The 15566-nt window shown below is 36.6% G+C and overlaps 1 protein-coding gene across 1 annotated transcript in view; it reads right to left on the bottom strand.

Moving 5' to 3' along the window:
- LOC145249529 (epoxide hydrolase 4-like) overlaps window positions 1-15566 on the bottom strand; it is a 51612-nt gene that overhangs the window by 10080 nt on the left and 25966 nt on the right. The window contains exons 3-5 of the mRNA XM_080111144.1: window positions 12451-12563; window positions 4793-4961; window positions 11-171 (exon numbers count right to left, since the gene is read on the bottom strand). Coding sequence (XP_079967270.1) covers window positions 11-171; window positions 4793-4961; window positions 12451-12563 — 443 coding nt within the window. The remainder of the gene's footprint in view (window positions 1-10; window positions 172-4792; window positions 4962-12450; window positions 12564-15566) is intronic.

Below are 15566 nucleotides of genomic sequence, written 5' to 3'. Positions count from 1 at the left end.
GATTACTTACCCTTTTGGCTAAATGCATATTTATAAACCTCAATGTCTTCTTTCGTCAGGTTTTCCTTCCTTATGTCCTTTGTCTTCAAGAATGAAGTTTCAAACGAGATAAAATCATTGAAAGAAAGTAGGAATTCTGGAAGGTAAGGAACTGCCGCCAGTAAATGAAGGCTGAAATTTAAAACAAAAATGGGTGATTAGATAGGAAGTCGATAGAACATATGTACAAGTGCACAAGTGTTTTAACACAGAAAAAACAAATTACATTAATATGTGACAATAGATGAACTGTGTATTCCCTGTTTCTCTCTGTTGACAAATCGACAGCCAGCAAATGGAACCTGTTCAAAGATGCAAAGTAGGCAAACTTGGAGCATATCACTGAACAGGTGTAAAACAAAGACTGTTAGACATTTATGATTGAAACTTGGTGGACAAGTCAGTTTATTTGTAACAGATATGATAGGATTGAAAAAAGGATTGTGAATTTTATCAATGTCTAGAAGATGTATCTGGCATTGCCCAGTATTAAACATAACTTTAAATTCCTGTAAAATAATGAAGTAAAAAAAAAAAAAACGAAAAGAAACTGAGACATGTGCCTGCAAGTATCATATTTTTCTAAACAGTTCACTTCTTGTAAGTAAAAAAATACTCGAGCTGAGAGCAAAACCAAAGACTAAAGACAGTGAGTCAGTACGATAACCATTAGACCAGCTTGCCAAGATCTTTAAAAAGTGTTTTAAAACCTTGTGAAACAGTTGACAAACAGATAAAAATCCCATGACACCCCCCCCCCCGCCTCCAGTACCAAATTTTCAATTTTAACCCCTTAGAAGCCCTTTTTTTTCTGTATGAAAAACATGTAAAAAGTTTACTGAATACCCTATATATCAAATTTCAAGTCCGTATATCAAAAATTCGTTGAGTATATAGGTTGAAAAGTATTCTTATACACACGCACACACACAAACATTCTCACTTTTATAGATATATAGATTTCAGGGGTGACATTTTTTTTTTGTTTTTGAGGGGAGGGAAACAAGATCAGTAAAAGCAGAATAATAAATGAGAATGAGAACCTAGATAATAATGAGACGTTTCAAAAGTGGCTGCGATTATATATATCATTTAATTGGAATTCATTATTGAGATGAGTATTATTTATATTAATTTATTTATTGCGGACTATCATCCTCATCTTTTTTAGTTGTTGTTTCACGACATTTCGGCCAACTATTCCTCTGGCCTTCATCAGGTGATAACCGTGACGGGATAGGAACTCTGAATCTCCTAACTGCATCCTTAGTAATTACTGCCTTCCATAGTTGTTGTCATCTCACTATGTTTTGACCAAGTAAGCCTCTGGCCGATTTCTTCAGACAAGTTCTGACCCAAAAAACAGCAATTCTTCCCCCTTTGTCAGAAACATTTATTGCATCTAGGAAATGTAAAAATGTTCAGCACAATTTTTTTGCTCATGCATGTTAATGGTGAACGTTGAATGTTTGGTCAGAGGAAAGGGGGCAGAGGTGTAAAGATTTAAAGATATCTTTGACCACCCCAAAATATATTCTCTTTTTCTGGAAAATAAGTACTTCAATGAATGGAAAAAGTCCCACTGGGATCGCCTTTGTGAGAAAAACAATATTCAGGGTTATTTGAAGGTTAAGCCCCAGGAATGGAGACAGTTTTAGATGTTATCTTAGGTAAATGTTTGAAGCAGCTAAACCCCAGGACAAACGAACTGTGACCACCAACAAAAGGCTAGAAACAGTCAAGGATGAAAAGATCCCAGGAGAATTGAAAGAGAAAGAGGTTATATGCCCCCCCCCTTCCAATAAGGAGGAGAATGTTTATGTTTGATGAGTGATGAGTTGATTCTCTGGAGAGTAGCCAGGCAATTGAGTTTTGGTGGTTCTTGAAAACAGAGGGTCTGTTGGCTCAGTTGGTGTTTTTCAGTTAGCTGGGCTGGATAGAAAGGAAAACATCTAATTTCTGCAAGTAAACAATAAATTGTAAACTAATAATCTGATTACATTAATTTGAAGTTAAGTACTTTATAATAATTATACAGGGTGGAACGATAAAATTGTCGCCCTAGAAAAAATGACATGATTCCATTTCCATTTTATGAAAACAGGTTTTCTTTTTTTTTGTTGAAGACCATCTACTAGTTGGCCAGTTGTGTATCTCTGGATTGCAATTTAACTCCCTTATTTTGTTCCTGATATTTTCCTTCCATTCTTGCAGGGCTTGGGGTTTGACATTTCGAGATCTGCCAGCTTGCAGAATGAAATAAGGAAGTTAAATCAAAATCCATAGATTCTGCAACCTGTTATGAATAATGTTTTTGAAAGAGCGCAAATATGCAAAGATGAAAATGGGCAACAATGTTTTCTATATATATAAAGGCAAAATGTTTGTGTGTGCGTGTGTTTGTATGTCTTGCAAAAATTTCCGACAGACATGTCGGAATGTGATGAAACTGGTATCGTTTTAAACCTCGATCTTTTGGGCGACAAATATTGAAAAATTGGCCCAAAACATTAATTCCTTCACCTTCAACTAGGCAGTTTTCTACAAGGAGGGATCGTTTTTTTGCCAATATTTTCACACGTCATCGTTTCCTTTCGATTGACTAGCCTTAATTTCAACGTTTGCGACTTCCGGTTTTGCCATGGAGACATCGGCTAAGCCGTTACGTTTTTTTTGTAATCTTTTTCTTCTTTGTGTTACGGCTTTGAGCCCACCTGCCTACTACCATTCTTTTTGTTTTTAGCACCTCTCTCCACCCAAACTGCTTACTATTGTTTTGACTCCCCCCTCCCCGCTACTACCACTTTTTGGAGGGGGGGGTTCCTTACAACACCACCTACCCACACCCGGGCAACGCCGGGTACCCCCACTAGTTCATAAATAAAGATTGTTTGAATTTTGTATATTTTAAAAAATTCCCCAATGTCTTAGTCGGACTGTGTTAAAATTACAGAAAGATATCATCAAAAATGCAGAATCTATTTAAGTTCAAAACCCTTCAGTGACTTTTTGCATACCCTATATATACTGCTTAACTTCGGTAATAAGACTTGCAACTGATACATATATATTAAAACCACATGCTGCTCACTCAACAACCGCTGATTCCATCACTATTACCGTGGTCTTCCCTTTCCTCTTCTCTTCTGGCCATGTTGTTGTTTCTCGCATTAGTGACTGTTGAGTGTTCACAAGTATAAAATTAAAATAACATAAAAACAAAACACAAACTTTGATACATTCTATAAATATCGGTTGGATACTGGGTACGTGTGTGACACCATCATTGGAAACTACGCTTTAAGTCAGTGCTTTTCAACCACGGTTCCGTGGAACCTTAGGGATCTACCAGTACAGTCCAGGGGTTCTGCAATTTCTAAATTAGAATGACAAAAACAAATAAACAGAATGTTAAATTCATTTTTGAAAATCTATTTTATTATTATATGCATGTTTTTAAAAAGTTATTGTTTAAATATATAAATTTTTACATAATTAAACTCACTGCATTTGAAAAATTAATTTGTCTTGCCACTATTAGATTTACTATACAGTTAACGTCAAAAGAATCGCAGTAAAATTCGGAAGCATATTTTCATTTCATTTTAACTTTTAAATGCTGTTTTTGCATAAGACAACTAAATTATTGCATAGGGGTTCCATGAGCTAGTGGAATGTTTCCATGGGGTTCCACTCCAGCAAAAAAGATGAAAAGCACTGACATCCATAAGCACTCTAAGCTCTAACATCCATATCTTAGTTTTTTTTGATGAGGTCAAGTTCATCAGTGGATATCAGCTCATCTCAACCTCCCCAAACTCTCCCGACCTGGTCCAAGTCCAGACCTGGCTTTTACTGTGTCCAATTCGTAACTGTCCTCAACTGGATTGTCATCAATCATCACAAACCCAAGACTGTCCCCAACCGTCAATAACTGTCGCAAAACCCACAGTCACACCCAAAACTACCCATAAACTAACTCTAAATATATCTACCTTAAATGTCCGGTCTTTTATTAGAGGCAACCTATTTTATTTTTAACAATCCTATTTTAGCTTTCTTCTGTGTTCCTTTGTGAACAGTTTCCTACCCATTGTTTTGCCGATAAACCTATTTCCCCTTTCTTTTGTCTTCAAAAGAGAGTCGCCAATCTGATAGGCCCTGAACTGGCATCTAAGCTTCAGCCTCTGTCCCATCGACGAAACGTTGCATCCCTCTGCCTGTTCTACAAGTATTTTAATGGTGAATGCTCTTACGAACTGCAGACACTTGTGCCACCACAATGTAAACACCCTCGACAAACCCGACAGGCAGCTAAATCCCACCCCCACACAGTAGAGATCCCTAGATGTAGAAGATCTTTCTACTCCAGTAGTTTCTTCCCCAGAACCGCTAGACTCTGGAATTCCATTCCAGGTCCCTGCTTCCCCAACTGTACTGACATGCAGAAGTTCAAGTGTAATGTGAACCAACATCTTGCTGCCCAAATTCCAACATAGTGCCCCAGTAGTTGCTGCCCCTGATAGTAGCCCCCTAGTAGCACCACAGTGGCAATGTGCCTTGTTTGGGGTGAAAATGTAATAAAAAAATTTTTTTTTAAAAAACCCCCAAAACTTCTTTTTCTCTTTCTCCTCCACTTCCCAATATTTTGGGTAGGTGGATGGTAGGAATGCTGAAAGTACCACACATAGATTTCCTCACTGTTTTCGAAGATTAACCAATGCATAAGGTATATCAGTAAATAGTCACTTACACAATAAACTTCACATCTGATACTTTTTTACCTATTTGACTGGCAAAGATCGGATCAGGCACCGAATTGAACACTATCAGCTTGGAGACTTTCTCTGGGTAGTGCAGGGCTGTTGTCAGGGCTACCTTAGCACCCAACTCGTAGCCAACCAATACACAATCATTGTAACCTGAATAAAACAAGATGAATATTTTACTATTTGAAAATTTGAAAGAAAAAAAAATTTCAATTTTATTTTCAATAAATTGGAATATTTATTAAAAACAATTTCGTGCTCGCCTGGTCTTTCTAACTGTTAAATTTTAAATTGCTATAAAATGTTTCAAACAGTGGATTTCTTTTTATTACATACGTGTTCAAGAGACGCCAAAAATCTGTAATCAGACATACAAACATCATTCTTGACTTAACTTCAAACATCTCAAGTCATACCAGGATTTACCACCACCACCACCACCACCATGGCATATAAGAGGAGAAAAAAAAAAAAAACGAAAACTGTCCAATTTCCTGAATAATATTTTATTATTCCAAAATTTGAAAGAAAAAAAATTTCAATTTTATTTACAATAAATAGAAATATTTATTTAAAAACATTTTTTTTTTTTCAATTTAATTTTCACCCCAAACAAGGCACAGTGCCGCTTTGAAGTAGGGGGCTACTATCAGGAACATAAGTTGTAGGGACATTATGAAGGGAGATGAGTAGCAAGATGTCTGTTCACATTACATTTGAACTTCTGCATGTCAGTACAGTTGGAAAAGCAGAATCCAGGAAGGGAGTTCCAAAGTCTAGCAGTTCTGGGGAAGAAAGTATTGGAGTAGAAGGCTTTCTTACACCTAAGGATCTCTACAATGAAGGGGTGGGATTTAGCTGCTTGTCGGGTTTGTCGGGGATATTTAAGGCGAGGGGGTACAAATGCTTGTAGTTTGTTAGAGCATTCACCATTAAAGTACTTGTAGAACAGGCAGAGAGATGCAGCATTTCGTTGATGGGACAGAGGCTGAAGCCTAGATGACAGTTCAGGACCTATCAGGTTGGTGACTCTCTTTTGAACCCTACCAAGGAGTGAGAGGCAAGTAGCAGATGCACCAGTCCAAATGTGACAACAGTACTCCATACATGGGCGAATGGTGGCCTTAAAAACAATTTTGCATTCGCCTGGTCTTTCTAACTGTTAAATTTTAAATTGTTATAAAGTGTTTCAAACAGTGAATTTCTTTTTATTACACACGTGTTTGAAAGCTGCCAAAAATCTGTAATCGGACATACAAACATCATTCTTGACTTAACTTCAAACATCTCAAATCATACCAGGACTTACCACCACCACCATGGCATATAAGAGGAAGAAAAATAAAAATAAAGAAAAACAAAAACTGTCTAATTTTCTGAAGATGAATATTTTATTATCCAATAATTTGAATGAAAACAAAATTTCAATTTTATTTTTAATAAATAACAATATTTATTTAAAGCAATTTCGCACTCGTCTGGTCTTTCTAACAGTTAAATCTCAAAACTTTATTTATTCTTTGATAAAGATTACAATAAAGAATTCATTTCTCGTAAAAAAAAAAAGCAAAAGAAAAAAAGAATATGTTACCTACTGAGACCCTACACCAGTAAGTAGATATTATGTTAACTAGTGTAAATTTATATTAAAAACATATCAGGATAACTTGGTGGCAAAAATAATAAGTAATATCAAACAGGATTAATGAATCTCTCGATGTGGGCTTTGTTTCTAGAGCAATTTTTGTTGACATATTTCAATAGGATATGGCATAAAGGTTTACTACACAAAATCTTCAGCTCTGGATTAGCTGGAAATATCTTCTCAATTATTAATTCATTTCTCTTTGATAGGTTTACAAGAGTAGTGGTTGATGGGCAAAAATCAAAAGCTCACAGTATTAATGCTGGCATTCCTCAGGGCCCAACTCTCTTCCTGATTTTCATCAATAATCTCCTAAATCACATTCTTAGATCATTCGTAGACATTTATGCAAACTACACCACAATCTATGGCAACACTTCAAAGGCCGGCAATGATTATCTCTCTTCTGATCTTGAGCAGTGATGCAATGGGGAAAAAGGTGACTAGTTAATTTTAGTGCATTTAAAACCAAGTTTCTCTCTTTCCATCATTATCTGGCCTCAATTAAAATGAATAGCCCTCATCTTGGGAAAGCTTCATGTTTTGACAAGCTTCTGGGTCTGACCTTCACTCCTAATTTGAAATGGAGCACATACATCAAATCTGTTGCCAAGATCGCTGGAAAAATGGTTGAATCATTCCACTGCTCCAGTAGATCTCACTTCTGATGCAATCCTCTACCTGTATAAGAGCCAAGTACATCCTTGAATGGAGTACTGTAACCAGCTACCTGGTGCTCCTATCCTGTCTTGATACCCTTTTCTCATCCCTGCAACCTCTTTCCCTCAGAAAAGATGTTGCTAGCCTGTTTCTGTTCTATCATTATTTTTATGGCAAGTACTCGTCTGAACTCCAATCTATGGTCCCACTTGTCAAACTTTTGCAAAAAAACACTCATCTATCTAAAACCACTGTCAATAATTTCCCCCAATCTTTATCTGTGCCTAAACCTAAACGTGGATTGCATGAAGAAAGCTTCTTTTCTAGAACTGCCCACCTGTGGAACTCTGTTCCGTTGGCCTGCTTTCCAGCTGACTACAATATGGTTGTCGTCAAGTCCAATGTAAACAAGTTCTTGTTGAACCGCCCCCTTAAATAATCAAATTATACCAAATTTCCACTACTACCGATTATTATGCTAATTGCCCCATTGACTACTGTACACTCATTAAACCTTATCCTTGAGTGGCCTCCGGACTTTGTAAAAAATAAAAAAATGGAAATAGACCCAGTGCAGCTAGCATGATTGGAGCGAGAATTCAAAAGTTAGCTCCCTAGACAAAGCACGCTAGAAAATGAGGTGTCGAATGATTAGATAGAAATGATTATATGTTTGGGAGATAGAACAAAGTTTCTAAGCAGTCGGACTTGGAAAGCAAGAGGGACGATACGCATTCTGAAAATGTAGAGAGAAACTAAAAAAAATGCCACCCCAATGTCTGCCGTCTGCATTTCTTATTCCCCAAGTAGACCAGCTCTCAAGAACCTTCCAGACATCATTTAGGTAATTGTAATGATATCATTTAAATTGATTCGATTTGAATCATTTTGTATGCACTCATTATTTTATGCTTTATGAGGGAAGGGGGAGTTATAAGGGTTCCGGAAGATCCTTTTTTTCTTCTTTTTTTTTTACTTTTCTTGTGTTTTCCCTTACCCATTCGTGTCTAAAACTAAACACAAAACAAAAAAAGAAAAATGACCACTAAAAAAATGAAGACCATATACGTATGTAATTAATTTGCATTTTTGATCGCTCACTGGCAAAAACATATGTGCTTCCCTTTGTTTAACTTTTGTTTGTGCTATGAAATGTTAGTTTGTTATCCCAAAAGTATTTAGGGGATAGAGGATAGAAGGTGATAACATGCTACGAACATTAAATTTGCATGTATATATACTAATTTAACATTCATAATATCGTATCACCTTCTATGCTCTTTTTTTTAATAAATAGGATCACCTGATCGAATAATTTATAATCTGGAAACCGTGACACACGTACGTACATACGTTAAAGGTACTACGGTATTAATACGTAGATTCTACATTTTAAACACAAGCTTCTAATTTAACCATAAGTAGGGGGTGGGATTCATACTTTTCCCAATGATATTACAAGAATCATTTCTTGGCCTTCGGGACAAGATCAAAGTGTAGCATCTGTTCCGGCAGATGCTGCAAGCTATGACTAGCAAAGACCAGATGTGGGGGCAACCCCACATGCCTGACCTTTAACCAGCTCCCCTTCCCCCTCCCTTCACTCCTCACATTAAAAATCGGCCTTGTGCCTAATTTGCTCAGTGGGGGAGCAAATAAATACCATCTGTTCTTCAGATGCTGCACTTCTATTTCTTGTTCTCTTTCGGTGGAGGAGAAATCCTTCACGACTGAGACAATTTTTATTTTTGTACCTTTTCTCCACGTTAAAAAACGACCCTGGTGTCTAACTCTGTCCCGTGGGGAGGCATAGTAAATAGGTACAATATAAGTAAATGCCACCGGAATGAAGAATGTGCGCCTCTCCCCTTTCCACCCGTAACCAATATTCCTAGCTTAAAGGTAGAGTAAGAACCATACATCTTTTATTGCTTTTTTTTTTTTTTTAAATGATGTAGTTGCTTGTCTTTTATGAACGTCAATAAATGTGTTAACCATACTTTGATCTTATCAATGATGGATATGTTTGGAATATATGTTTAATACATGAGCTGTAAAATAAAATAATTTATATTCTTACACAAACATGTTTCAATTCCAGTTGCTTGCCTTTCAACTGTAAATAAGTATGCTTGTGTTATGTTGATTAATCAGATGATTATTCTCATCTTGAGTGTTATTAGCACAACGTTTTGGTCGCTGCAATCTGCGACCTCCTTCGGGTGTTGAAGACATGCTTCTTTTTCGCTACTAAGGAAAAGAGGGTTGGCTCTGCATTACAAGAATTCGAATCGTGGGTTTGAGGGTGGGTCTGTAGATCATAAAGAAGGTTCAATCTTCAGGGGTCACAGAGATATTTTTTAAAGGCTTTCCTATGACTCAACCCTCTTTTCCATAGTAGAGAAAAAGAAGCATGTTTTCAACACCCGAAGAAGGTCGCAGGTTGCAGCGACCGAAACGTTGTGCTAGTAACACCGAAGATGAGAATAATAGTCTGATTACTCAACATAACACAAGCATTCACAGCTCATCTAAAAAATTCAGAACCGTAAATAAATATGTTGACCATACTGTTAGGACAACACAAAAAAATACAATAAAAGGGAAGTAACTCTTTACCATTTAGCACAAAGCTGCCTCCATTGTTACAGTCCGAAACTTTAAATTCACTTCTCACAAGAATATGACTGTATGAAAGTGGAGACAACAGAGTGACTTTTAAAATGGAGAAATGAACATCATTTTCGCCTGTTTTCAGCTATTATACTCAAACTATTAACCTTCTTAAGGACAAATTAAACGTATTATGTTTAATTTGTCATTATGTGTGTTTGTCTTCACAATAAATGTATATAACTAAGAAACTGTGAGTAATTATCTTTATTATTCCTCATTTTCTATGTGCTATTTCCTTTACCATGTGCTACACACATGCACACACATGAAGGCTGGACAACCTGCAGTAAGATGTTTTATGTTATACAAGTGGTGAAGCTCGAAACCGCAACATTGGCATTAGTAATCGATGACGCTACCCACTGCACCAAAGAGACAACTGATTACAAACACTTGTAAATTTACTTAAATAAATCTCTGTTACAGATTGTGTGCATGTGCACAATGACAACATGAGCACTATACTGTTCAAGTTGTCATTTCTGTCAAGTTTGAACCCCTTTTTTTGAATCCCTTAGCAATTGTTTTAACTGATTAAATACCGCTAATAAAATTCTGCATTCTATATGTAATCTTTTGAGCTATTGCACGACGTCAATTGACCATCCGTCTAGGAGGAGATACAATTTAAAAAACGGAGACAGGCACACACACACACACACACACACACACACATACACACACACACACACACACACAGTGAGATTTATATATTAGATTAATGAAAATGCACCGCACTATATAATGCATACTTTGATATTAGTTTTTGTTCTAATTATGGATATGTTTCGGATATATGTTTGATACATGAACTGTGAAAGAAAATAATGTATATTCTACCATATTAGACACAAGCTTCTAGTTTGCATATAAGTGGGGGGGGGCATTCATACTTTTTCAAATAATATTGCAGTATACGTGAGTGACTTTGACTAGATTTGAACTCGGATTGGCCAATTCCATAGTATACATTGCATCACTTGTGGTGGCCATCTATATTTGAAAGCAAAGAAACAAAAAAAAAAACAGCCAAATATGCCACACTTTATTTTTATTTTTTGTTAATGAAGTTATAACAATTAAGAAAATTAAAGAAATTTTAATTGATCAGAGAGTATTAAGAATTCCCTGTTGCTGAAAATCTCTCACAGGCCTCTTACAAAATGAAGAATCTGCCCTTCTCCCCAGTAAACAATGCTCCTATTTTAAAGGCAGAGTTAGAACTACATATCTTTTATTGTTTTGCATAATGTATGTTGACTGTCTTTAATAATTGTCAACTGTATTTGTTATGTTATGTATGTGCTAACTGTAATTTTGGTCTTAGCCTTTCATTCTAGAATATATGTTTAATATAAAAGCTGTGAATGGTTAAGAACAGGGAAGAAAGTAGTTCTTTATTTTCACATGACGTTATGTCCTGTCTAGCATAGAATAGATCTCCTAACATTTATCTCCCTTTGTTAGCCCTTTTTTCTTAGAGAATTCCTACAGACCCATCACCTATGAGAAGCTTCCAGTGCTTGTCCCTGATCTATTTATCTACCTTTTTCATGAAACTCAGGTGTAGTTTTCTATCTCTTTAAATATCCTAATGTTTTGATTATCACTGGTAAGAAATATTACCTTTCTTTTCTCTTAGGATAGTTCTAGTATTATTTTTGTACGATTATTTCTTTTATCTAACGAATTTTGTTTATTTTTTCTGCACATGTTAGCCTATATTTCTCCTCACTTATAATTAACCGATCTCCAAGAATTCTTTTCCTTTCTCGCCTTATTTTTATGCTTAAAATATTTTCTATTTTGTAACTTTAAACTTAGGTCTCTCTTTAAATTTTGATAAACTCCTCATCTCTGCCTTGTTTTCATTTTGTATTTATCTATAATATAAATCTCACCTGTCTGTTTAAATGTATGTATGTATGCATGTATGTATGTATGTCTCGCAAAAACTTTCAACAGAGGCGACAGATCCTGACAAGATCAGTATCATTTTGAAGCTAGACGTTTCGGACAACAAATATAAAAAAATTGTCCAAAAACATTAATTCCTTCACCTTAAACTCGGCTGTTTTGTACAAGGGGGTCATGGTCAATTTTTTTCGCCAACATTTTAGCAAGTCATCGTCACTGTTGGATTGACTATCTTTAATTTCAATGCTTTTGACTTCTGGTTGCATCATGGAGACATCAGATTTTCTTTCACTTTTTTTTCCACCTTCGCGGCACGGGTTCAAGCCTGCCTGCCTACTACCATTTTTTTTTTCTTTTTGCTCAACACACACCTCCAAACACCCAGGCAACGCCGGGCACCCAGGCTAGTATATTTTTGAAACAATGTTTTCTTTCTTTTTTCAGTTTTACCTTTGTTGATGATCAATAAACCTGTATCTAGAATATACCATGCCTCATAGTTTTGATTGTTGATAAAAGTTTATGCTAACTGTCCAAGATTTGCATGTTTCTACAAAACATACACATCCCAGAGACAGTATAACACACTTGAAACGTTCTATAATAAAGGGAAATAACTTATGTGATTACAAGATATGTCATTTATAATTGAGTAGTTCAAGGGAAACTACTTATAATATTGCAGTCTGTCAGTCAGTTGGTCTGTCATGCTTTATTTCGAATAGATGCATCTTGTTTACATACCTAGAGCTTCAATAACTTCAGCAACATCCATACAATTTTTGAACCAAGTATAGTTGGATCTTCCCTCAGGACAATCCGATAAGGAATATCCTCTTCGGTCAATTGCCACCACCCTGCAAGCAGTTAAAATTAAACGTTTAATAGACAACTGATTTGCTGTAAACCACATAGTCATAAAAAATACACATTTGGTCAATTTTCCTTTTTTTTTTCTCAACCAACACTGTTACACACATCTCCACTTTCTTTTCCGCCTTCTTGTCACGGGTACGAGCCTGCCTGCCTGCATACTATAACTTTTTTTTTTGCTCAACACACACCTCCAAACACCTGGGCAACGCAGGGTACCCAGGCTAGTCGATATATATAAAAGGCAAAATGTGTGTTAGTTTGTGTGTGTGTGTGTGTGTGCATTTTTTGTGTATGTCCGGCAAAGGCTTTTTTCGGGGGGGGGGGGGGGCTCGGGCCGGTTACTGTTTCTTAGAACCTTTTATATGCTACCTAGATTATAATATCTATGATTTACGAAACAAAGTCGCGTGTATCTTTAATTTGGGTGACTTTTACATGCTATTTTCACGATATTTCTTGGTCTACACGTGTTTGTTTAGCTTTTTTGTATATAAGTGAGAAACTGAATCCGTAGCAAAGGCAGCTCCCTGGAACTCATGAAAGGGATGTCAAGAAAAGCAATCAACTTTATTCAATGCGGGGGAAACTCCTTATATACGACAATTGCTATTCATTTGGACACTCCCCCTTATGTGGGGAGCTGGTTCTCCCAACATCTTGGAGGGAAACGTAGAAACTGGCTTGCAGACAAAGTTAATTTAATTTCTTTATGGTATTCCTTTATGGTGTGATATTCGACCTCATTAAATTCATGCACATATCATTTAACTTTTTAATCGTTAAATCAAAACGCTTTTCAGTTCCTCTCCTCTGGCTGAGCAGTAAGATGTCAGGTTTTTTTCCCCTTTCTTTTCCACCTTAGCCTCAAGGCTGTGGGTTCGAGCCTACCTTCCTATCAAAACCTTTTTTCTTTTACGCCTCCAAAACACCCGGGCAACGCCAGGCACCCACGCTAGTCTATCATATAAAAGGGAAAAAGTGTGTGCGTGTGCGTGTGTGCGTGCATGCGTGCATGTTTGTATGCCTGCCAAAAGCTTTTGACACACTGGCAAAATTGGTATCGTTTAAAAGGTCAGTCTCTCGGACGACAAATATCCAAAAATTGCAGGGATGTAACAGATAGCCACAAACTGAAGCAACTTAAGATGTAATGGTGGAACAAACAAACTATGCAGTTTCACCTTTATCAATCCAATACATGCGTATATACATAGGTAGGAGACACTAATATCAAATATTTAATTATCGCTTAAAAGTCAAGAACAAAAAAATCGATATAACTTTAAAAGTGATAAAAAAATAGCAAATAATATCAGTAGCAGCTCATACTATAACAGTATATGCACTCAACCATAGAACCTATGGTTTGGGGTTTGAATCCTAATACAGTCAAGCCATGCTGATGAACTGTAGAGCAGCGAAACACATGTATGTAGATTACTGTTTTTAAAAAGTAAAATAAAGTTAAATAATATACATGTAGATATGTTTTTATATAATATTTTACATGTGATATGTTCTTTACTTGCGTTAGGTGGTCAGGTAGCATATCCGTGTTGCAATATTTCGGGAAATCCTTCCTTCATCATAAACCAAGCAAATTCCACATGAATTGATTGCCGATAATAATATCAATACACTTAATAATTAAAAGTGATCTTTTTTTTTTTTTTTTTTTTACATAGGCATCATCACATTATCAAGGCCAAGAGGCCACTCAAGGATAAGGGTTAAAGAGTGTACAGTAGAAATTGGACAATATAGTAATCATTAGTAATGAAAATTTGGTAAATTTGATAACTTATATGGAACGGCTCATCAAGAACTTGTTTACGTTAGACTTGAAGACAACCATATTGTAGTTAGCTGGAAACCAGGAAAACGGAAGACAATTCCACAGGCGTGCAGTTCTAAGAAAGAAGCTTTGTTCATGGAATCTACGTTTAGGTTTAGGCACAGATAAAGAGTGGGGGGAATTATTGATAGTGTTTACAGCTAGACGAGTGTTTCTTGTGAAAGTTTGGCGAGGGGGGACCATAGATTAAAGCTCAGTCGAACACATTCCATGAAAATAACGATACATCAGAGACAAACTCGCAACATCTCTTCTGTGAGATAGAGGTTGCAAGGAAGAGAAAAGGACATCTCCTACGAGGCTACAAAGTCTATTTTGAACTCTATCAAGGCAGGCCAAGTCCTTTCTAGCAGCTCCTGCCGAGTGGCAACAGTATTCCATCCTTGGACATACCTGGCTCTTATATAGATAGAGAATTGCATCAGCAGTGAGATATCTACTGGATCGATAGAAAGATCCCACCATTTTTCCAGCGGCCTTGGCAACAGATTTGATGTACGTGTTCCATTTAAGATCAGGAGTAATGGTCAAGCCAAGAAGCTTGTCAAAACTTGAGGCCTCCTGAAGACGAGTGCCATTCATTTCAATTGATGCCAGATGTGGATCAGAATGTTGATGATGTAAAGAGAGAAGCTTGGTTTTAGATGCATTAAAAGTAACCAGCCACTCCTTACCCCATTGTACTACGTGCTCAAGATCAAAGGAGAGAGAATTGGAGAGAACTTGGTCGTTTACTGTCTTAGATGTGCTACCATAAATGGTAGTGTCGTCAGCATAGATGTCTACAAATGATGTAAGGATGTGATTTGGAAGATCATTAATATAGATCAGGAAAAGAGTTGGGCCCAGGATGGATCCCTGAGGGACACCGGCATTAATACTGTGAGCTTCTGATTTTTGCCCCTCAACTACTACTCTTATGAACCTATTAGAAAGAAATGATTTAATAATTGAGAAGACATTTCCAGCAATACCATAGCTAGAGATCTTATGAAGTAAACCTTTATGCCATACCCTATCAAAGGCCTTAGATATGTCAAGAGCAATTGCCCTAGAAAGGTTGCCTCCGTCGAGAGATTTGCTAATCCTATGAGATATAACTGTAAGCACATCTGCTGTAGATCTAGCA

The sequence above is a fragment of the Euprymna scolopes genome, chromosome 28 (genome assembly GCF_053919585.1).
Source record: "Euprymna scolopes isolate OS-2025 chromosome 28, ASM5391958v1, whole genome shotgun sequence".
In the NCBI taxonomy this organism is placed as follows: Eukaryota; Metazoa; Mollusca; class Cephalopoda; order Sepiida; family Sepiolidae; genus Euprymna; species Euprymna scolopes.
This window is presented reverse-complemented; position numbering and strand designations above follow the sequence as displayed.